This window comes from Populus euphratica, unplaced genomic scaffold (genome assembly GCF_000495115.2).
Source record: "Populus euphratica unplaced genomic scaffold, PopEup_1.0 scaffold18.1, whole genome shotgun sequence".
NCBI lineage: Eukaryota > Viridiplantae > Streptophyta > Magnoliopsida > Malpighiales > Salicaceae > Populus > Populus euphratica.
The window spans coordinates 786,199-809,229 of record NW_011499881.1 but is presented as its reverse complement, the minus strand read 5'-3'; the positions used below and the strand labels follow the sequence as shown (position 1 = coordinate 809,229).

The 23,031-nt window shown below is 35.0% G+C and overlaps 2 protein-coding genes, 1 non-coding gene and 1 pseudogene across 8 annotated transcripts; 1 reads left to right on the top strand and 3 right to left on the bottom strand.

Moving 5' to 3' along the window:
• Positions 1 to 2,909: 2,909 nt before the first annotated feature.
• LOC105129397 (3-isopropylmalate dehydratase large subunit-like) lies at positions 2,910 to 10,991 on the bottom strand. 2 transcript variants are annotated; one of them, XR_843063.1, is made up of 16 exons: positions 10,798 to 10,991; positions 10,527 to 10,667; positions 10,240 to 10,410; positions 7,877 to 8,029; positions 7,694 to 7,762; positions 7,495 to 7,611; positions 6,790 to 6,864; positions 6,598 to 6,675; positions 6,389 to 6,484; positions 6,197 to 6,246; positions 5,438 to 5,492; positions 5,088 to 5,219; positions 4,258 to 4,305; positions 4,002 to 4,160; positions 3,065 to 3,262; positions 2,910 to 3,034 (listed from the first exon to the last, which is right to left on the bottom strand). XR_843063.1 is itself a non-coding variant. In XM_011031438.1 (15 exons), the coding sequence occupies exons 1-15, from the start codon at positions 10,852 to 10,854 to the stop codon at positions 3,122 to 3,124; spliced, it is 1,542 nt and encodes a 513-aa protein (XP_011029740.1). In that variant the 5' UTR covers positions 10,855 to 10,991; the 3' UTR covers positions 2,936 to 3,121. The 2 variants fall into 2 exon arrangements, 1 of the variants encoding a protein (XP_011029740.1); XM_011031438.1 differs by having other exon boundaries at positions 2,936 to 3,262.
• Positions 10,992 to 13,605: 2,614 nt separating this feature from the next.
• Positions 13,606 to 15,436, bottom strand: LOC105129504 (uncharacterized; annotated as a pseudogene).
• A 19-nt stretch (positions 15,437 to 15,455) lies between these two features.
• Positions 15,456 to 15,537, bottom strand: TRNAS-AGA (transfer RNA serine (anticodon AGA)). The gene has a single exon. It is a non-coding gene; the product is annotated as a tRNA-Ser (tRNA).
• A 75-nt stretch (positions 15,538 to 15,612) lies between these two features.
• Positions 15,613 to 21,296, top strand: GATB (GLU-ADT subunit B). Of its 5 annotated transcripts, none has more exons than XM_011031437.1 (11): positions 15,613 to 15,727; positions 16,175 to 16,824; positions 17,057 to 17,266; positions 18,047 to 18,187; positions 18,285 to 18,488; positions 18,907 to 19,104; positions 19,816 to 19,884; positions 20,531 to 20,647; positions 20,749 to 20,841; positions 20,934 to 20,950; positions 20,983 to 21,296. In XM_011031437.1, the coding sequence occupies exons 2-9, from the start codon at positions 16,204 to 16,206 to the stop codon at positions 20,827 to 20,829; spliced, it is 1,641 nt and encodes a 546-aa protein (XP_011029739.1). In that variant the 5' UTR covers positions 15,613 to 15,727; positions 16,175 to 16,203; the 3' UTR covers positions 20,830 to 20,841; positions 20,934 to 20,950; positions 20,983 to 21,296. The 5 variants fall into 5 exon arrangements, with proteins under 5 accessions (XP_011029739.1, XP_011029737.1, XP_011029735.1 ...); XM_011031435.1 differs by adding an exon at positions 15,966 to 16,034 and having other exon boundaries at positions 20,934 to 21,296; XM_011031433.1 differs by having other exon boundaries at positions 20,934 to 21,296.
• The last annotated feature ends 1,735 nt before the right edge of the window (positions 21,297 to 23,031 follow it).

Genomic DNA, 23,031 nt, shown 5'->3' with positions numbered 1-23,031 from the left:
TGATCATTAAATCTTACCTTGTACAAACTGTTTCAGTTTTGGCAGAAGGGTGGCTAAGAGCAAGTGGTAGGAATTGTGTATCCATATGGAAAGTTGACAAGAGGACAATGGTCAAAGAAAGATGATATTTTTAACTTAATCAGTGAGGTGAATTTTACCTGGTAATAAAATACATGATGCAAATATAGTCTTCTCCTTTGGTAAGTCTGACTTCCATGTAAACAATACAATGCTGCAACTGGTGCTTCGCCAGAAGGTGACGTAGAACATGGTTAAACTTCTCTTGTTTGAGGGGAAACATATGATTCCATAAGAAACTTTAGGCAGGAACAAATTGATGGAGTAATTTGTTTCTTTTTTTCTTCATCTTTTTGGAAAGAAAACAGAAAATAATTATAACAAAAGGACCTGGGTTCAAGTGCAAAGAGCCAATAAGTGAAATCCGGGTTAAGAGATACTAAGACAAACTTGGTGTCCAAGATTATGCAATCATTTTGATTTTGACTGCAGATTACTACATTCTGATTTTTAGCATATTGACATTCTTTATAGTAGTAATTGATTTAGGCAACTGTATACTGCTACTGTTCATGAAAACCCTCATCATTGAAAGGCCTCATGCCTAGTAGCTCTTCCTTAACTTTCTTTGCACAGTTCTGAGGATTTTCTTGCTGGTTCCCACATCTTGCGAAGTAAAGTGAAAAAATCACTTGAATTCACGGAAAAGGCTGATGGTCTCATTTTAACCTTTTCTCAATCAGCCATGAGCATGTAAATCACTTATCCACCATCTAAGGTCTATTCTTTCACTTCTTGTCTCCCAAAGCTTGCCATACATGGAAAGCCTCAACCAAAACATGAGTAATAATAAGTCTTCGAACCCTTCAGCTGGAAAGCTTTCCAGTAATACTAATGGCTCCACTGCAATCCTTGGAATGCCTTAATGGGTGGAAGGGAGTCAAGTAACAATGATGTATGTCCATTGACAGCAGAGACATTTAAATTGAGTGCTTGTGTATATTAATAAGATGATGCATTCTTGCCAACTTTTACAGCACAGTGCAGATCGCTCCACCATCTGGTAATTGCACTGAAGTGCAGGAAAAAAACAACAAACCTGTAACATGGTCATGAAATGAATGAGTGTAGGATACAAATCAAATCTGAGACTGTAAAAATGATAATCAGATAGAGACGAGGGCATTTTCCTCTGGTTGACAAAAACGGATGGGAGCAATGAATATGTCTTCCCTTTGTCTAAAACCCAAACCCGATTTTATATATATTTCTTGAACAATTGATTTTTTAAAATACATTTGTTGTTAAATTTATATTTTTATTATTTCTATTTAACTATATACAAGTTCCGCTTAATATTCATATGGAGTTTTTTTTTTCATTGTGTATTAACTGGAATTATAAAGAAAAATAAAAATTCAATAACTTAATCTATCCAAATCCTATGGGAATATTTTTTTTTTCCTCCTCCCGGAATTCAATCAACATGAGATGGGAAAGGAGGAGGTATAATCTGACCGAAACCCACCCCCATTCATGTGTTGTTAAATTTAACCCAAGTTTATTAATTAGATTTTATTTGTAGAGTTCCACGCCTACCTACCTAGATCTTCCTTAATTTATTATATAATCTCTTAAGAGATTTTATTAGTGTTTATTTTTCACCATATCCTCAGTCATATAATGTTTATAGTTATAGATATAGAAAGCCTGCAGATCTTCTTTGTAAATCTCCTCATTCTAAAATATCTTATTTAACTAATTTTTTTGTAAATAGAGTTTATAACTTTTATATCGAGATCATAAAACATAATATGAATTTTGAATTGATTTATATGAGTATCATCGTGCACTCAATGTTAAAGATTATTTTATAATGTAGATTAAACCTAAATAGTATCCTTCGGATTCCAATTATAAATTGTAAATGAGTTGTGTTAGACCATTCAAAGTATTGCAAATAATTAAATTAAATAATTATATTATTAAATTGCTATTAAAATTTAATATTATCTTTAATTTTGACATATAAGGCCTCATTATATATAAAATACAACAGTCTATTCTTGATGATCATTTTGAAACCCTTGCCTCATTATCCTTATCTTTAGCACATAAAAAACATATTAACGCTACTTTAAATGCATGAGTTGTTTTTATTAGGGATGATAAATTTTAACAAATCCTAGTATATTAGTTAGACGATCAAATTCAGACTATATTTTAGATTATTAAAGAGACAGGTTGATCCTTATTTTTAAGAGCGTTATTAGAGTTGTCTTAACCTATTCTCAACGGGATCGAATTCTTTCAATTCAAAAAGAATTGATGGGGATACTTAACCCGAGATATTATTTAAATATTCATATGCTCATAGACAATGGAGGGTAGCCCAAACCATTAAAAGATTAAGCTTTAACTTATATTTTGATTTAATTTATTTTAATTTTTAATTAAAGTTTATTAATTAGATTTTATTTGTTAGGTTTGAGTTAATTATTATTAAATATTTTATTTAATGTGCTATAAGCTCAATTATTTGTTTTTGTTAATTATTCTATTTTTCTAAATGTTAGGGAATTTTTTAATGAATTGAATAAAAACTTGCGAAGTTACAGCTTTCCAACCCCTATTCTTATCTTCTCTGGCTTTTCTTCTCTTTCTCTGGCTTCTTCTTCTTAGCTGTTTCTTTTCTTTATTATTAGGTTTCAAATCTTTTTATGTTCTGCATCACAATTCTATTCTCATCCTGGTGCACCGGCCTTATCCCTGATTATTACTCATCTCCTTGCCTGCTATTCAGGGATCGTCTTGGAGCTCTTTCACTTTGCTGTTCACTTGAAACTTCTGAAGACAATTATCATACTATGGAGTAAAATACTCACAGTTGCTCAAAGTAAAGGTGGGTGAAGTTCCATTGTAAGCAACATATCTCATCTGTGCTCCAATCTTGCACAGGAATTCTTCAAAATGGTTGAAAGTGTGATATTGTAACGATTGCACATGCTAGAAATTCAGACTCTGGAATAGGGCCGCATATTTATTTTCCCTTGCTATTAAGTTACAATACATTTGATGCACAAAGTAAAATGGCATCAAAAGCCTACTGCAAGAACTCTCTTGGATCAGTAACAAAACCAGTCAAAGCAGATGCTGCTGCCGTGTATGGAGAAGCAAGATATATCTGGCCTTCCTTGTGTCCCATCCGACCAGGGAAGTTCCTATTTGTTGTCGATACACAGACCTGCAACAACAAAGCCCTCACAGCAGTTAACAGGATATCTGAACATCATTAACGCCTCCCTTAATCTTTTCCCAGTGAACATACAATGCAGAAGCACACATGGCAGAGAATTATTAATGATGCATACGGGTAATTTCTGGCGGACTGGTCAATAATCATCAACTAGATTTATATATCGAACAGCCCAACAATCTATTTCGGGATGATTTGAGTGAAAGAGAAGGGAACAACGCTACTTTCAGCATTTCCTTTGGAATCCAATAAGGCCTACCCGAGCTACTAACTAGATAGAGCTTTTTTTCGGGAGTTTAGAAGTGTTGTAATCAGATAATATTCTTCCAAGTCAGCTTAATATGCCAAAGACGACCCTATAATTACTAGTCTCCATCCCGTTTCAAACCCTACATACTTCTCTGATTATAAACGTGGTCCAGCATAGCCTCGTGTTTTCAGAATTTGTATGATCTGTTGAAAAAAATGCAACCCCATTATGGGAGCCACCACAAATGGGACTAGAACAGACAAAGCACATTTATTTTAAGGCTGAGGTGATGGACTAGATGCTGAGGTAATTAGAACCTGGAAGCAAGAGGAATTCCAGATTTTGATTATGGAACTGCTCCTGCAATTCTACCACAAACTGTGTTCCAAGGCTTCTAGCTGGAACCGCAAACAAACTCTAGGAAGGCAGAACAGCGTGTTACTAAGATATACCAGAAGGTAAAGAAAATTGACTTACTACAGGCTTATTCATGCGTGCATAAGTGTCTCTGGGGCCTCCCATACAGGCACCACAACTAGGATTTGCAGGTGTGTCGCAACCAGCTTCTTCAAAAATCTGGGAGCAAGTCTTGCCACCAGATCCTGGTACTGGGAGAGTATACAAGTCCATCCAAACCTGTAGTTATTATAATATGAATATGCCATATCAAATGTACAACTAAGTCTCTACAATCAATCCACATATAAAGACATAGTTAATCAGCATCGCAAACCTTTCCGGTAGCAGGGACGAGGAATGTGGGAACTCTGACCTTTTTACCCTGCAGAAAAGCGAAGGATAAATTAAGTCCAACAAGAGGGGATGAAACCAAATGTCAGGGTAAAAAAGAGTCAAATATTTGCAACAAAGACAAAACTGCCACCCCACCCTCAAATCAACAGAGCATAACTATTAACTCCTATCAATTGTTCCCACGCACATCAGCATGCTGCAGACGCAGTTAACCATAGATGACCATCCAAATTAGCAAGCAGAAATAAGTTTGAAGGAAGAATGATATTCAGACCAGAAATGAGTATGCTATGGAGGAAGAATATGCTCAAGTTTTATAAATGGAGGACAGAGAAAAGTTTTTAGGTTTTTAGAAATCAGTACATGAAGGGTTTTTTATAGACTCAGTTTCCTTAGACCTCTATTATCAAGACTACAAATTAGCATGTGCCATTAGTGGCTAACTTAGAACTCAAGAAAAGACTCTTCCTAGAAGATTCTACATTCAACAAACTTACCAGATAATCAAAGTAGGAACAGCACAGGTTTATGAATACAATCCTAATAAAGATACCCGATACCCGTACAAATTAACCCTGCTAATATAGGAATCAATATCAACCTGAGGAAATGATACAATTATACTTCTACTGGACATGGAAAAAAGGCCCACACAAGTCGGAGTCCTACCAGAACAAATTGAAATTATAATAAAAATAACATCTAATTTTCTTCTTTGATTTCTGTTCTATTAACTTCGAGCTGCATTGAAATAGCGGTCCAGCAGCAATAACATCAATAAAAATAAGTAAAGTAGATTATGGCACTTACAGAAGCTAGAAAAACTTTGGCTGCAGCCATAAAGTCTTCTGTTTTTCCGCCAGTACAAGATCCAATGTATACTCTGTCAATTTTGACATCTTTGCATTCTCTTGCTAAAGCACGATTGTCAGGAGAATGAGGCTGCAAAAATATATGGACCACCACTCCTTAAATGGTAAACAGAGCAATATCCAAGAACTAAAATATAACAGCAGTTTTTGTAAATCTTCAAGAACTAAAAGATAACAGCAGTTTTTGTAAGAGAATCAATCCAAAGAAGTTTTGGTCCCCCACTGCAAATTTCTTTTTCTTTCTTAAAAGGAAGAAATTAAAAACTCAAACATAAATAAATCACCCACCTTTGCGACCAACGGCTCTAATTTTGTGACATCAAATCTATACCCTGTGAGAAATCTAGAAGCCAAAGAAATATGTCATCACTATAAATGAAAACTAACTCAATACATAGAAACAACTAACAATTTTCTAGCAGTGACTGCCTATTACAGTAATAAAGTTAAAATCATGGTCCCAAGGGAAAAATAACAATATTTATTGACCATTGAGTTTTTCTGATCAATATAAGTGTTTTCAGATGACCAAATTATAGAACTTACTACCCGAAGTAAGTTACGGCTAAAGACAACCCTGAGAGGTGTAGCTTAACTGGTCAGATCCTGGGTTTGCTCTCTAGGGGCTAATAGTTTGAATCCCACAAATCTTAGGGTTATTGGAGACTTATATAGTCGTTAACTTCAGGATCTGTGAGATTATTCGAGGTGTGCATAAATTGACCCGAACACCCCTATTAATCTAAAAAAATGATACGGCTAAAGACAATCTTAAAATAACAAAATTTCAAGGCAGTTTACAAGTGTTCAATGCCACGATTTTAGTTATCTATGATCTCCAATTAGGAAATTTGATTACTTTAGACTTTTGCAGTTAATGATTGAACCTAATTATAGCAAAATTGATCCAAAATCTGAACAGGATTTTAATATATACCATTTTCCCATTGTGCGAACATTTTGTTTTACTTTTATAGATCCCATTTTAGAGTCATCAAAAAATCAAATAAAGTTACTTGGCAACGATTTTAGTTAAAACACACCTACCTTGCTTGCGCATCGCTATAAACTGGTTCATAGGGCAGGGACGTTTTATCCTGTGAGCAACAAAAGAAAACATTCTAAACTCTTGCTAGGCAAAACAGCTCTGTATCATGCAAGAGAAAATATCATCTATAATGAAAAGCACAGAAACCTAAGCAATGTTGCATGGTCCATCTAAAAATCAGCAAGGCAAACCTCAAGGTACTTGAATGTAGTACTGTCAGCAGGGACAACACCATTCTTCCCCCCAGCTTCAATAACCATGTTGCATAGTGTCATCCGTTCTTCCATCTATATTCAAGACAGACAATCAGAAAAATCAAAAGAAATAAATTGAAGTGCAATTAACTAGCACAGATAGAGCATGGAGGACCAAATACTGCTCGACTACCAAGGTTACTCACAGTTAAACTTTCAACAGTTGTGCCAACAAACTCCATCGATTTATATGTGGCACCGGCAACAGATATTTCACCAATAATCTGCAGAGTGACAATAAACATCACACAATTGATACAGAAAATGAAAGTTCATATTCTTAAGTGTGTTTGTGGCAGCTTAAAGGAAACAAATGCATCAGACCCTAGTAAACTTACTTGCAGAATCAAATCCTTTGCTAGCAAATAATCAGGCATTTCACCATCCATTACAAATTTCAGAGTTGGGGGCACCTGCAAATTAAGAAGTAGGAAATCACAGGCAAATAAAGCGGCAATACCAAATCAATTCAATCCAGATGAGAACATAAATTTGTAGAAATGTCGCTCTGTTGAAAAAATAAGGTTATTCATGATGTATATATAAGTTGGTAAAAATCACCCTTTCAGAACGTAGTTTCTTTAGATATTTAAATCTAGTTCATTGTACTGATTGCCAGCTGGTCACTCTGGAACCATCACATGCACAAGTTGGAAACTTCACAAGATGCAATTTACATGTTTTGGCAGACTGCAGAGACATCTTCAAAATTCTAATTTCAGGTCAAAATTGGCAATCACTCCTTTCCGAGGGAACAAAAGGTTTGGTGGATATGTTCGTAACAAATTGAGCGAGTAATAATAGCTTGAACCCGCGTAGATTAATCCTTGAGGCAAATGCTATCCAAGGTCACCAAACCTCATTCTAAAAGTAGAACAAGCTTTGAAAATGCAGTCTATAAAATCATGGATGATTTTATGCTATCCAACAGAGACCAAAAAGAAAAAGAAATCTCATCTGAAGAAAGCACCTAAACCAGATATTCCATGCATCCTATTCAACATGAAAACAAGGATGCAACATAAAGGATCAACTTTTCTGACCTTGAGCAGGAGCTTCCCAGTGCCTAATACGAAACCAGCATCAGTGTTTCCAATTCCAGTTGCAAATTGGCCAAATGCTCCAGCAGTGCATGTATGTGAATCTGTTCCTAACAGTACCTGAAGGTCATAATGAATGATTACTGGCTTTCTTGAATATAAATGATAAATTTGACAGCTCAGTGAGAGTAAAAAACTGTACCTCTCCAGGTCTGCAATGACCTTCTTGGGCAAGTGCAACGTGGCATACACCTTTGTAGTCGGGGTTAGCCTGCAAAGTCACAAGTAATATATGCCCATTCAATGTCAGAAAATGGCAGTGATAAAAAATTCATCAGTTAATAACATAGAGTTTTCAATTAAGCACATTGACATTGAACCATACCTTGTAGTTACCAAGATCCTTAATATCATAGAAGTACTTTATATCTTGATCATTGCAGAAATCTCTCAATATATCCACATTGCGATTGGCAAGCTTATCTTCAGTGAATATATAGTGGTCTGGTATAACGACAACCTTTTCACGGTCCCAAACCTGAGATTTTTAAAGAGTAAGCCAGGTAGGTACTTTCAAGCATAGCCGAAAGACGACTCCAGAAATACAAACACACATGGAGAGAGAGTCGGAATATTGATAATGTCAGTTGCTATTTATTGGGAAACTCTGAAGTAAAAAATGGAGTTTCTAGGCATCAAATGGAAATTGAATTAGTCTGATAATTTCACGCAGCATTCTAGAAACAGAGCCTTCAAAGCATACACACCATTTAGAATAATTATACATGCAAACTTTTACAATATGGTTTTGTACATTAAAAAACCCTTAGCAGAATTCATAAAATTTATTCATCAATTTACGCTGAAAAAAAAGAAGTCTCGGTCCCTACCTAGCTAGAGTACCCAATCAAATCAATAACTCAAATCATTTACTCAATTAGAGTTCAATATAGTCACCAATAAAATTAAAAACCAATCAAATATTATAGCGATTGAAAAAAAAAATCAAATTGAAACAAATTATATTATCCAATTAATAATCAATTAAATATTAAATGATAATTTTTTTTTTAAAAAAGCCTAGGCACGCAAGCTTGGAATTGCCCACGTGCCTGAACTTTTTTTAAATTTAATTTTCTTAATCTCTATCAAGGTAATCCAGTCACTTTCTATCTCATTTCTCAAACTAAAGACCAAAAAAAAAGTTTGAGATCAGAAATGAATTTCATAAATTGTTAGGGACTAAAAGTTTATAGTTTACAAAGTTGAAGGACTAAAGTGTATATTTAGACTCAAGTTTAGAAAAACCTTATCTTTTTACCATGTTTTTTAGTTTAGTCCCCTATCTTTAAATCTTATCATTCCTTAATAGATGTGCTTTAATTGACCATCAATTTGAAGGTATAAAGGTGTGACTAAAAATAAAGAAAGAAAAGGGACTAAAAAAAACACAAATCACTATAACAATCCACAATGATGTTTTCTTTTGATTAGTAACATTATGAATGATATTTGCCCTACACCTTTTAAAGAATTATTTCACTAGTTTATAGACCTGTCTTATGTTGAGTTTGGATAAAAAATAATTTGAACAAAACAAAAAAACATTCAAATCATAAAAAAATATGTAACAATTTTATTAAACTCGACTGTATCAATCTTGAAACCTCTTAATCCAACTATTTTCCCAAACTATGTTTGAAATTAAATCATGTAAATTCTTTTTTGATATGATCCAATCAACTTTAACCAATTCAAAAGCATTCTCACAAACCGTTAGAAAAAGTTTGAGAATAAAATTAAAAAAAAATCTTCCGACTCAACTTCTTACATGATTTAAAATGAAAACATGTAGGAGTTTTTCTAAAGGGACCTGATTGACATGGGCAATCCAAAAATTAAAGAAGAAAATAAGAAAAAAAATTATGAAATTGACAAGAAAAAAACCTTTCAACTTTACTCCTTGTTTAGACTAAATTTAAAATTAAATTATATGAAAATTACCTTAATATAATTCAATATAATCCAGTTGACTTAGTTGGTCTAAAGATAATGTAGACAATCATAAAAAAAATATAAGAATGAAATTTAAAAAAATAATAAAATTTTAAAAAATAAAGATTGAATTATATATAAAAAAGAAGAAGCTTCATTAATAGTAGAGCACTGTAACAATTCCTAAATTCATAAAAAATTAAAATTATTTTGATATAATCTAGTTAACTTGGTTGCTCTAAAGATAATTTAGATGATTGTTAAAAAAAATATAAAAATAAAATATAAAAATAAAAAAATAAAAAAATAAGTACTGAATAAAAAAAGAAGAAGAATAATTAACAGTGGAGCTCCGTAACAATTCCCAAATTCTTTGATCAAAACAGACACGAATTCATGCACTCTTTGTTTTACATTGGGGTGTTTGACATTGATGTTAAACTCGTTTTTGATCAATTTTTTTTAATTAATTTTTTTATTATTTTGATTTGTTGATGTAAAATATAATTGTTTTTAAATAAAATATTATTTTAAAATTAAAAATATTTTAAAAAATAATTTCTCATGTACTATCAAGCACCATCTAAAAAATCCAAACTAAACCTACAATTCATTCAAATATATCGACTTATCAACCAGAGAAACAACAAAAGCACATTCAAGTGCCCTCTATTATAAAATTAAAAAAAAAAAAGGTAAAGAAAGAATCCAAGAAGCAAGAAAAAAAAGGGCTAGTCTACAGCAATTGAATACCTTAGCATGCGGTCCAAACTCTCTCTTGAATATCCCGATAGAACCAGGGCCAGAAATATCATGGGTCATCAAGATATCAACGTTGACCCAAACATTGTCACCTGGGCTCACCTGGGGCTCCTCACACGCTCTAGCGAAGATTTTCTCCGTCATTGTCATTGCCGTCTTCACCTGCAAATTCACCGACATAAACCCATCCCATGATAACGCTTCCACATCGATTCTGGAAAATGAAAAAGACAGCACCAAAGAACTCACTGCCAGAAACGAAATAAAAAGAAGCTAACCGAGCCAGTGGTGGCAGGCATGCGCTCTGATTGCTGAGGAGCCATGACCGATACAATCTTCTTTGAAACTGATTTCTTGCATTTGGGAACGGAAAAGGGTGGTGATGATGACGAAGAAGTAAAGGCAGAGAGGCCCAGATCCTTGCGCGGCATAAAAAAACAAACAATCAATTAAAGCTGACTGCATATATATATAGCAATCAAAACCAAAACAGAAAATTAAAAATCGGTGGCTAAAAAGCAAAAAAAGATAGTGATAAGAAGTACTAACCTTCTTGGCGATGAAGGATGCGGGGGGAGGGGGAATAGTAAAGGAAGCCAATGCCATGACTGGACAATCTATGATGATGAATGCTGCTGCTATGTTTTTAAGGTAAAATCCCAAGCTGTAATGTTTGGTTCTGTCGCGGCTCTAGAGCACGCTTGACGCCCAAGTCTGCCGCTAGAAGTAAAATACAAGTGCGACTTGTGCTCTGATCCGTCTGATGGCTGATGTGTCCGGTTTCTTGATGGGCCCCATCCAACCAGACAGAATAAAATTGAGTAAATTCAAGTTCTTACATGGTCCCTCTAGTTTTGGATATTAACCCTTATTATAACAAACCACACGTGTTTCATAGGAAAACAAAAATCTCTTTAGATAGTGGGGTGATTTTTTTTTTTTAAATTCATACCATATTTTAAAAGAAACGAGAAAAGTACAAGCTTGAAATTATTGATTTAATTGGTTTTAATAAATTTTATTAATTGAATAATATAATTAAAAAATATTTTAAATAACAAGAATAAAAATAAAAAATTATACTTTTCTAAAAAATAGAAAGACAAAAAAACCCATAAATAATATATATTATTTTATTTTATTTTAAAGTTAAATTAATAATTTTACTGTGAAATACAAAATGACTAATCTAATTCTATATAATTTATAAAAAACAATTTTCTTACCCTAATGCCCCGTTTAATAGTTTAATTGCTAAGCGGTAATTTTATAATTGCGAACAGTGTTCTTAGTCTTGGTGTAAAATAACTTTACTATAATATTTATTTATTTATTTAATTGATTTAGGCACCTGTATGCTGCTACTGTTCATGAAATCCTCATCAGTGGAAGGCCTCATGCCTAGCTCTTCCTTAACTTTCTTAGCACAGTAGTAGTTCTAGGGATTTTCTTGCTGGTTGCCGCATCTTGCGAAGTAAAGCGAGAAGATGACTTGTATTCATGGAAAAGTCAGCCTAATATGCCAAAGACGACCCTATAATTAATAGCCAGTCTCCATCCCATCTCAAATCCTACATTCTTATCTGATTATAAAAATGGCCCACAATTTATGAAACCAGAGGGACCGCAAAATAAATTTACCCAGATAAAATTCTGGGAGAAGTTTATTTTTGCCGAGATTCATCAATCTTCTACCTCCGTATCTCTGAAGTCTTCAATGCTAAGTTATGTTGTTAGGATTTGCGAGTTCTACTCCTCTTCTAGGGTTTCTTCAGGCCTTCTTACCGTTTTTCCATATGCTGTCTCACTTAGAAACTCAAGTAATTCACCATGCAAAAAACAAAGGGATCCCTTGCACCAACTTTCTCCCCTTTTCAGAAAAGAACCACCACCTCTAAGCCGTGAGTCATCTTCTTCGCTGCAGGCCACTACCGAGAGCCACATCCTCAGCAGCAGCACCAGACAGTAAAGGAACCGTGAACTCTAGTAATTAGTGGTATCCAATAGCAGCGACCTTCCCTGCACTACACCGTGAGCAAGCAACAGCAAGAGTAGCGACTCTCTCCTCAGTCATAATCTTCAGCAGCCATCCACCATTCAAAGTACCTTCCTCCTCCGCCCCAGGTAATCGTCATTGCTCTGAAACTTGCGCTTCATGTTTTCCTTTCCTTTGAAAGAGGCATGCAGGACGTGAATTAATTCATGTACTGCTGCCCCTGATTTCTTCCTTTCAAAATGAAAGAGGATGGGCTGGACACTCAGCCCAGCCCATGTGGCTGGGATAGGTCCAGCCTACTAAAAAATGGAATTGAGGCAGAATGGGCTGGGCTTAAACCTTGAGCCCAATCAGCTCAACCTCTAAGCTAAGAACACACCCTAATGCTTTTCCACTAATTTTTTGAAATAGTTTTTACTTTAGTACTTAACCAAACAAAGCCTTTAAAAATACCTCAGGAAATTTCAAAAAATTCATGGGCCATTTTAAATATATTTATAACCATCTCACATGCTTTTTTTTTTTTTAATTTTATACTTTATATTATAGCTTTGAACTTATACTATAAAATATCTTATATCAAGATATCTACTTTTCACTGAAATTCTAAGAAATTTTAAAAATTTCTCTAGAAATTTTCTCACTTCTAAGACACACAAAACAAATGTTTTATGGGAGCGCATATGACAAAGTTTTTAAAAAATACAAAGAAAATCATATTTGCATGCATTTTAGAATTTAATCAGTTTATTAAATTCATAATAATTTAGTTAATATTTCAATAAACTACTATTTTTTAATTAATGAGAATTAATAGTTAAAAATCACGTTATAGAACATTAGACCTACAAATAAAGTTAATATTTGAAATACCAGAGTTGACCAAATTTTTTTTAGAATTATTTTAAATGTTCATCCATTTTATTTAAAAGCATTTTTCATTGTAATACACAAATTATGAAAAAAAAATTCCTAAAAATTTATGTACACACAAATCCATAATAAATTCTTAAATGTTAAATTCATTAATACGAGTAAATCTCAATTTTAAATTAAAGATAAACCACTAATTAAAAACCATCAAAATCTTTAAATTACATCAAATTAAAATATAGCTTCCCTAAATAAAATACACTAATAATATTAATATCTTTTATAACTACAATCCATTTTTTATCCTTAAATTTTTGATAACATCAATACACTTAATATCAATTTCTAGCTATCTTAAACTAAACAACGAGATAACAACTTCAAACAACCTCTGGCGTCGCGCATCGCATGCTACATTTTCCATATGGATACATTTACAATTCCTATTCAGTCGAAGCGTTAGAAATGATGATCCATGATTAGAACTTGTGAGAACGTACAAAGAGATCAAAACAACAAGAAAATGAAAGAAAAGTCAAAAGTTTTACTCGATCTGGCAATGAAAAGATTAGCAAATTCAAGTTCTGAAATTGATCTATGAGCGACATAAACATTGCGAGACTAAAGTGGCAGAACGTTGAGTTAGCAATTGGTATGGAGTCTTTCACATCGACTTGACTGACAGAGTTATTTCTATACTCCTATCAATTACCATCACACTCTGGAGGAAGCTAACCTCGGAAGTGATTGTTTCTATGAAGCTTGCAGGATTTTCAAGTAATTTTGTGAGATTGAATGAAGATAATCATGACAGGAGCCAGGAATTCTTGCGGGTTTTTTGTATTGAGGACATAACCTGCATTTTGTCCACGTTTCTGAACTGGAACACAAATGCACTTGCTGTTCTCAATCAAATACTCTGCTGTATCTAACCCTTTTGTCCCCGAACCTCCTGACAGCTTAGTTATACCTGCTACTGCAACAGATATAAAAACGAAAGATAGTTAGGAAGTTCATATCCAAAAAAATAATCTAAATAACAAGTTCAAAATGGTATTTTCTGTTTCTAATAGGATCTTCTGAGCAAGTTCTTGATGAGTTGGTCTGTGGTCGTGTTATTAGCTCTTTCCTGCCCAATCTCTCCCCAACACGTTCATTATCTTGTCGAGGAGCAGAAGCAGTCGTCTTATTGCTACACAGATTTCCTTTTTGAATGACGTGCTGAGGGCCCCTCTTTGTTTTGGCCGGACTGTTTGAGGACCATAATCTAACACACCTATGTTACTCTGGCTAGCATTGGATTTGGCAGTTTTGATCCCTTCAGAATAGATTTAGAGAGGTCTGTGAATATGGTCTGTTAACAGAGTTCATTCAGATAAGGGAATTCTTTTTTTCTTTTTTTTTTTTCTTTTTTTGTGTGGATATTTTTACATTAGTTATTTACGTGCATTATACAGCAACCAGTATATGTATGAAATGTAATGTAAAGTTTGAAGATGGCTTGTCAATCTCACCCTACTAATATTGCAGCAGAGAAACCTCGTCGCTGGCCAACAATAAGATCAACTCCTAAAAGGTTGCTTTTATTAAGGATATTATTCGCCTTGTCTTTGGCCTCCTCCACTAACCGCGTCCTTTCTAAGCGAACAGGAACTTTTGGGTGTGTAATCTGGCATACCTGCCTCATTGCTTCAAAAAATTCACCTGGGACATGAATTCAATTTCGACATGGAGGAGTATCAGCTCATCATTCTCAACAACTACACGTACGGGAAAGTGCATGTTGAAGCGCTCCTGCCGACTCGCCGCTTGTGTCTGCCGCCACCATTACTTCCCTTGATTGTGTAGTATTCTCACTTCCCATCACCACCGATGGCCACCAACACCAGCCAATTGGGTTTAGACGACTTGAAGTAGAAAATGGGCTGCACGAATATGTATGCTATTGCCCTTGTGCATGGTTTGTGTTTATCCAAAACTACCTAACTTTTGTCAGCTCATATTTTGAGGATGAACAACTTAAGGACATTGTGGAGATGTGCTAAATATGGAGAGAATTTTAGTGCTTTGATGTTCCATGCTAACTTTGGAAGCTAAGTTTGTTTCTAGAACTCCAGCAGTATACGAGACTTGGTCGACACATGCCACCAGATCCTGCTGGCGAAAGGAAGAAGCATCTGTCAGCTGCAGTTCATTTTATAACTACTTTGAAAGAAAGGATCGAAAGACAAGGGGGCCAAAAACCTGAAAAGAGATGGATTTGATCTTGTAAAATTAAAGAGTACTAAAATGAATATTTTGAAAAATTTAAAGGGCGGTCTTCTCCTCTGTAAAATGACGTGAGCGGCAGGATTCGAACCTGCGCGGGCAGAGCCCACATGATTTCTAGTCATGCCCGATAACCACTCCGGCACGCCCACTTGTTTGTTATCTTTGGCTATTTTTTATATTTAAATATTTCTTTGAGGATTCAAAATATCCAAAATATAGATGGTTGGGTTTAGAGTTGCAGTGGATGACTGTTGGGAGGCTGGTTTCTTCTTTCGCAGCAAGAAACTTCTTCTTCTTCTTCTTCAAGTTGTTCGGTTACTTTGCTACTGAAGAAAACAGGTGATGGATTAATTAAGAAATCATTAGTCCCTTCACTGCTAGTACTGCTATGCATTCACTCATGTAATTAATATATGTCCTGTATTCCTCTTTGCTTCAAATTTTGTCTTTCCGTGTTTATTTCAACTCTTTCAACTAATTTCTCTTTCCATTCCTTCACTTGTTTTCAGTATTTTTAGACAGAAAATAATTCATGGGCTCCTTTCAAAATCACTCCCCTTTCCTTTTGAACTTACAGTTTCGCTCTCACCTCTTACAAAACTTTCGGCTTTCATTTTCAGAGTTTAATCATGGAATTATCTTCTGGGTATTCGTCAGTTTTGGCCCTTCTCTTCATTTTCAGTTCAAAGCTTTGTGCTTCTTTTTTCTGTATTAGCTTGTTTCTTGCTTTCACATTTTGGTGTTCCTTAAATAGCTTTTGCTTACCACCTATTTGATGTTTTACAGGTAGATTGGAGTATAAAATCAAGAAAGTTATGGCTTCCACACTGTTTAGAAACATCCAAACCCACCCGATATTGTTTTATCCAAGTGTATTGTTTAGAAGAAAGAACGGTGCCTTGTATTGCACAATGAAAAGCAGCAGCAGCAGCACCACACAAACTCAAACAGCCACGCTAGAAAAACATCAGAACCCACGAACCAAAGTTATTGATAAACGTATAAAAGACTATGAAGCAATCATTGGTATAGAAACCCATGTCCAGCTATCCACGTTGACCAAAGCCTTTTGTGGATGTCCATACAACTATGGAGCTCAACCAAACACTAGCATCTGCCCCGTTTGCATGGGTTTGCCAGGTGCTTTACCAGTTTTGAACTCCAAAGTCATTGAGTTTGCTGTGAAATTAGGTCTTGCACTTAATTGCAAGCTGTCTTTCAACTCAAAGTTTGATAGGAAACAGTATTTTTACCCTGACCTTCCAAAGGGTTACCAGATATCTCAGTTTGATATACCAATTGCAAGCAATGGTTATGTTGATTTGGATCTTCCGGTGGAATTTGGTGGTGGGCATAGGCGGTTTGGCATTACAAGAGTTCATATGGAAGAGGATGCTGGAAAGCTGCTTCATTCAGGAAATGGGAGTTTTTCTCAGGAAATTATTTATTCCCTTTGTTTATACTAGTATCCCTGATTTTTAATTGCATGCAATGTCAATATCAAGTGTTCCTGGTACTGCTGCTGTCACGATTTGTTCATTAGTTTATTATGGATAATGGGGAAAGGGATTATTAGTTCATTACATTTTTGCCTCTAAATCTTAAGGATTAGATGATTAAACTTGTGTTATGACAGGGTACCTGGCAACTCTTTCTCATCTTTTGCAGGTTGATTTGAACAGAGCAGGGGTGCCTTTGCTTGAGATTGTTTCTGAACCTGATATGAGAAATGGTATTGAAGCTGCAGAGTATGCAGCTGAAATACAGAGGGTGGTCCGCTACTTGGGAATTAGTAATGGTAATATGCAGGAAGGCTCACTTCGTTGTGATGTAAATGTGTCAATTCGACCAATTGGACAATCAGAGTTTGGGACAAAGGTGATTTTAACTTGTGCTTTCAAGAAACTTAAATAAATGATCTCAGTATGTGGACTATTTCAGAACTCAGAAAGCTATAAGTGAAATGCTATGAGTTGTTTTAATCTTGTACTGATAACGTGCTTACAGTCATTCTGAATAATGATAGACATGGCATACTCTTGTGAAGTAGTTGCATACATATTCAGCCATCTTGGAAATGCGAAATTTTTTTTGTCATGCTCGTGACTAGCAGATTCATCCCTTCCTATCTTATTTTATTTCTTGTGATTGTAATTTCATTCTAAAGGATATATGTATTGTCAAATGCATTCTTTAAGAGAAGATATGTAAAACAAGCATTGAGTAGGCTTGCACTAGCGAGATAGGTTAACAAGTCTAGAACAAAATTTAGAAGCTTAAAACCATATTCCTGGATATTGGTCTTTCTTGCTTGAAAAATCAATGATTTTTCATAGTTGGAACAATGATTTCCCTAGATTTGCCTTGGAGGTTTTCATCTAGAGTCTAGACAGCGCAAAGCTGCTAGTGAGTAATTTATTTCCAGCATGAAAATTTTAGTTTATTAAGCAGAAGGCAATGATTTGGGATTGGCTACTTACTAACTAAGCCAGATTATTCTTCTGATAATCATATATACTGCTTAAAATATCAAAGCCAAGAAACTTCATTGTGGTAGACACATATTCTGTTAGAGATATAATTGCTTTTATCTGCTGATTTATTTGTGGTTCAAAATATTTATCTTCTGATTTATTTTCTCTTACTTTGTGTTGACAGGTTGAGATAAAGAATTTAAATTCATTTTCGTCAGTTAATAGGGCCATTGATTTTGAGATTTCAAGACAAGTGCTTCTGCACAGTCAAGGGCAAGGTAACTCAATTGTACAAGAAACTCGGCTTTGGGAAGAAGGTGCTCAGGTTAAAACTAGATGCTGTCTCTCATTTTAGAGTAATAAGTAGATCTAGTTCACTCAGTCAGTTAATGGTTACTTATTTCATCTTTTACACTGTTTAGAAAACAGTTACGATGAGGAAAAAGGAAGGGCTTTCTGATTATAGATATTTTCCAGAACCAGACCTTCCAGAGGTTATTCTCAAAAAAGAATATGTTGATAGTATTCAGAATTCTTTGCCAGAACTTCCTGAAATGAAGCGCCGGAGATATGAGAACATGGGCCTAAGCATGCAGGATGTTCTTTTCCTTGCAAATGACATAAATGTAAGCCCTTGTCACAGTCCAGAATGTCTCTTGTATTTTCTAAGATCTATTTTTCAACTGATCTGAGACCAAATACATAAATTACCACGTTCATATTATTGACTTTGTTGTGGAAAGCTTGTGGTATTTGCCAAAATTTAGCAATCACGCATACAGAATGTTGCAAGCTTCAAGAGCACATCATGCTTCTACAGAGTGATGTATGGTTTGATATGCTAGTAAATTTTCAGGTTATTGAATTCCAAACCTCTGAAGCTGCACCTTGAGCAATTTTCTTTTATTACTGAAAGGAAGCCTGAAGGATTGTAACTATTGATTTCTCAATTCATGTGTTTGTGGAACCATAGCATTTCTTGTAAAAGGTTTTGCACTGGAATGATCTTATGTAGGATTTTCTTTCATCAAATGAATTTTTTAGGTCGCTAAATTTTTTGATGCAACAATAGCTGAGGGTGCTGATGTAAAGCTGGCTACAAACTGGATAATGGGGGATATTGCTGCCTATATGAAAAATGAAAAGGTATCTATAAATGACATTAAACTTGTCCCTCGGGAGTTGGCTGAGCTTATAGCTTCTATTAAAGGTGGGACTATCAGTGGGAAGATTGGGAAAGAGGTAATGTTTCCATTACTAATGCTACTTCTTATTCAAACTTCTTTTCTGAAGCAACAGGATCTATTACCCAATAATCTGATCTCTATAATATGTTGCTTTAATTTTGCAAGAATATATGTTATTTCAGCCTTTAGTTAACTTTGCAGCTTGCTGCAAGACAGCTCTTTTTATTCTTCAGTAAATTTCTCGTGACTTACTGTTTTAAGTTTTTTAAACAAAAAGGATAAAACATAATTTACCAACCTCATCAGTTTAAAGACTTTGCTTCTTTTTCTTGGTGGATTACAAAAGCCTCATTAGCATGTAAGCAGATTTAACCTTTTTATTTCAGTTTTCTTTCTTCTTTTTTTCCCTTTCCCTTTGTTTTTGACCTGTGTATCCAAGAATTCTGCAAGAGGTAATTAGAGCTAAATAATTGAAATGCTTAAAACTCTGCAGCCTCATATAGGAGTTGCATGCAGGCTTAGAAGCCTGCAGCATCATGCCATACAGGAATTACATACAGGATTGAAATCTGAAGTGTCATGATGTACATCAATTATAGACAGGCTTATGTCTGCAGCCTCATGTTGTAGAGGAGTTACAGTGTTCAAATCTGCAGCCTTTATATTTTCTCTGTACAAATGAGCAATAAATGAGGTAGATTTTTGTTCCTATGGGCACAACTAATAATTCTTCATTTTTTGGGAATTCCTTATTTATTGTTTGCAGATACTGTTTGAGCTCATAGAAAAAGGTGGAACTGTTAAGGGACTGATAGAAGAAAAAAATCTGGTTCAGGCAAGTTATCACTTTGCTCCTCTAGCATATATAACTATTGTCCAAAGCAAGAACTGGGAGTGTTCAACAGTCTAATTACACGTTCACTTTATGTTTAGAAGTAGATGCCCTAAGTTTATGCATACATAAGCTACAGAATAAGTGATTGCCTTTGCCATGCCAAACAGAAGAAACAAATAAATTAACTGGAAGCGCGGCTGCATGGCTTTGTGTTATTTCTTTACAAGCCTTTTGGGTCAAGCATGGTGTCAAGAACTTGGAACATGAGGAAAAGCTGAGTTTCTTGAATTTAGTATTGAACTTTCCACCTTTACTTCCATTAAAAGGTGATAACAAATAATGTATCATTCAGCTGGCCATGTTCTCATGGGTTGGTCACGGTGTTGGGAAAGCTTAGAAGCTTAGCTTGTCAAAGCAATGTGCTTGATATTGAGCATGACTACTATGGTTGGTGAAAAGGCTGGGTGAGGTATCTACCAATCCAGTCCGAGCCTTATCTGCTGTTCAGTTTCCTAACACGTTTAAAAGTTTGAGATGGGTGTAATTTCAGTGATTGAATATGGCGTCAATGTTGTATTTAGATCAGAACGAGAGGAACATTTTTTAGGTCAAATAGGTGGGTTTCTGACACGTTTCAATATAACAGATAGTAGATCACACTGAAATTGAGAAGATGGTAGATAAAGTGCTTTCAGAGAACCCAAATCAGTTGGAACAATACCGTGCTGGAAAAACCAAGATACAAGGTTATTTTGCTGGCCAGGTATAAAAACCATAACAAGTTATGAGATGAACCTTCAAGCAAATCTTTCCTGATTATGCTTTAGAGGATCGGGATAATTCTGAATGCTGATTCATTCGCAGGTGATGAAATTATCAAAAGGTAAGGCCAATCCAGGACTTCTGAACAAGATCCTTCAACAGAAACTGAACGCCTCAAGTTAAAAGACTTTGCAGGTGACATCTCCTTGAGCTTCTTGTTTCATAATTCACACAGTACACACTAGTTATATCCCATCATAAATCTTGTCTTCCTCAGGTGTTGACAGAGAATGCGCTAAACACGGTGGCCTGGGGCCACTGCTGTTCCATTGGGTTGATTTTACTGTCAATGGCAATCTAAAATATTCTGCATATGAACCATCATCTTTTATACGGATCAGAAGAAGCGGATTCAAGTCCTACCTAGGTGTTGGTTTGAGCTTGGAGGAGTGGCCAATCAGCTTTACATTTATGAATGGCCACGATTGAGATTCATTTTTATTTCTATAATAACCATGTATTCCCAGCGCTAGCATACAGAAGCATAATGAATGAGAATACCAGTGACATGACTTGAATATTCATATGGTATTGTTTTAACAAATAAAATATGCACTCATTTTGTAGTAAAAGAATCCGCAAGTTATGCATCTTTGGGAGGCCATCAATGACAGGTCCGAACTTTGACTCGTGTGAATCAGAAATCTTCACATTCATGGCTAACAAACATTAGCACCCCGCATAAGCTGCCATCTGAGAGGATGTTTCATTCTTGAGCGTACTTTTCCTCGTTGTTCTCCTCCGTTTGCCCCCATTCTAGTAAGTTCTTCTCGTCTCTGTTTACGCAATTAAGTTGTCCAGTTCATGCTCAAGGTGATGCGAGAAAAATTTCACCTTCTGACTGGAACAATGAAACTTAAATAACAGGAGAAAGATCGTAGTAAATATCTTGTAAACGTTGTTGTCCATTCTGGTTCTCGCTTGCATAGGAATTTGAGCAAAGCTATTTAATCTATGAGTCAGATGGCCTCTCCAGGAAACGGGAATGTTTTTTGTATACCTGCACAGAACTCTGCAACTCGGAGTTCCAGATGGTCTGATTTGATACATTTCGATCATCAAATTCAAATTAAACTTCTTAATCAGGTTGATTGTTCAGAGGATGAGAGTCAGGTGCAATAAGAACCAGAAGGAAAAGATAAGGAGAAGAATAATAGAGAAGTGAGAGATAGCTACACCTGAGGGTTAATGCCAACAAAGGAACTGTTAACAACAGACTGAAAATGATACGAAGTATATTTTGTTAGATTACTTGTAACTTAAATTGAAACAATGACATGTTTTTTTTTTTTTTAAATCACAAGTTACAGTTTTTAACTTCAAACTTAAGTTTTAAAACCGAATCAATCTAAATCCTAAACCAGCCTATGTTGGAAAAAACAAAGAGAAAAAAAAATTAAACCAGTCAAAAATCCAAATAAATTAGCAATCCTATTGTTCCAAGTAAAACGTAGTAAAAATAATGTTGACTTTTTTTGAAAAAAAATAAAATTGCATTAACTAACCCAGATAAAGTTCCTGATCCATGATACAGGTATTGCCCCGGAGTTGATCTTGGTAGAGATTTAAAACTATACTTCAAACCTATTAGTTGTAACCATGCTATCGTCGTTCTTTTCACTGGAGACCCAAAATAAAGGCAGATAATTGCTTGCTTACACATGAACTGGGGAAAGTCTGAAATGCAGGCATCGGCAAACCACAATTGAAGTCAATATTTTAACAATAAACGGTGGCCGTGCCGGCACCATTACTATGCAGCACCTTAGCAATCCCCTATTCAAGTTCAAAGAGGGTGCAAAGCCAGAATGGAGTTTCCATGCTTGTGGACATCCGGTGCTAGAAAGATAACCTGCAGCATCAAGATTTTCCATACTAAACGATATTATACATAAACAAAAAAACACAACAGATTTATGGAGGTTTACAGGATCATCCATCATAGAAGCAACAATAGTCCCGCAAAACATAAATGGCTCTAAAAAATGATGGAAGAGGCTCACAGCTATGCCTAATATACAGATAGAAAATTGATGTATAGAATACGACCTTGGTGCATTGCCTAGTTTTAAACTCAACGATAAAGCTCAGGTATGATTGCCACCGTGGATCATTCACTGCTGTCAGAGCTTCTGAAGTTTAGAGCAGCAGCAAATCTCAATCTATTGAAATCACTTTATGTCAAAGTTAATTGCCCTTTGGATTTTGGATGTCAAGAGATAAAACTCTCATTTTCCTAGTATCAATTACAAGATAAATCAGTCCCATGTTATTGCATGTAAAAGTTTATATCAAGAGTAGAATTGAGAAATATATCAAAACTTA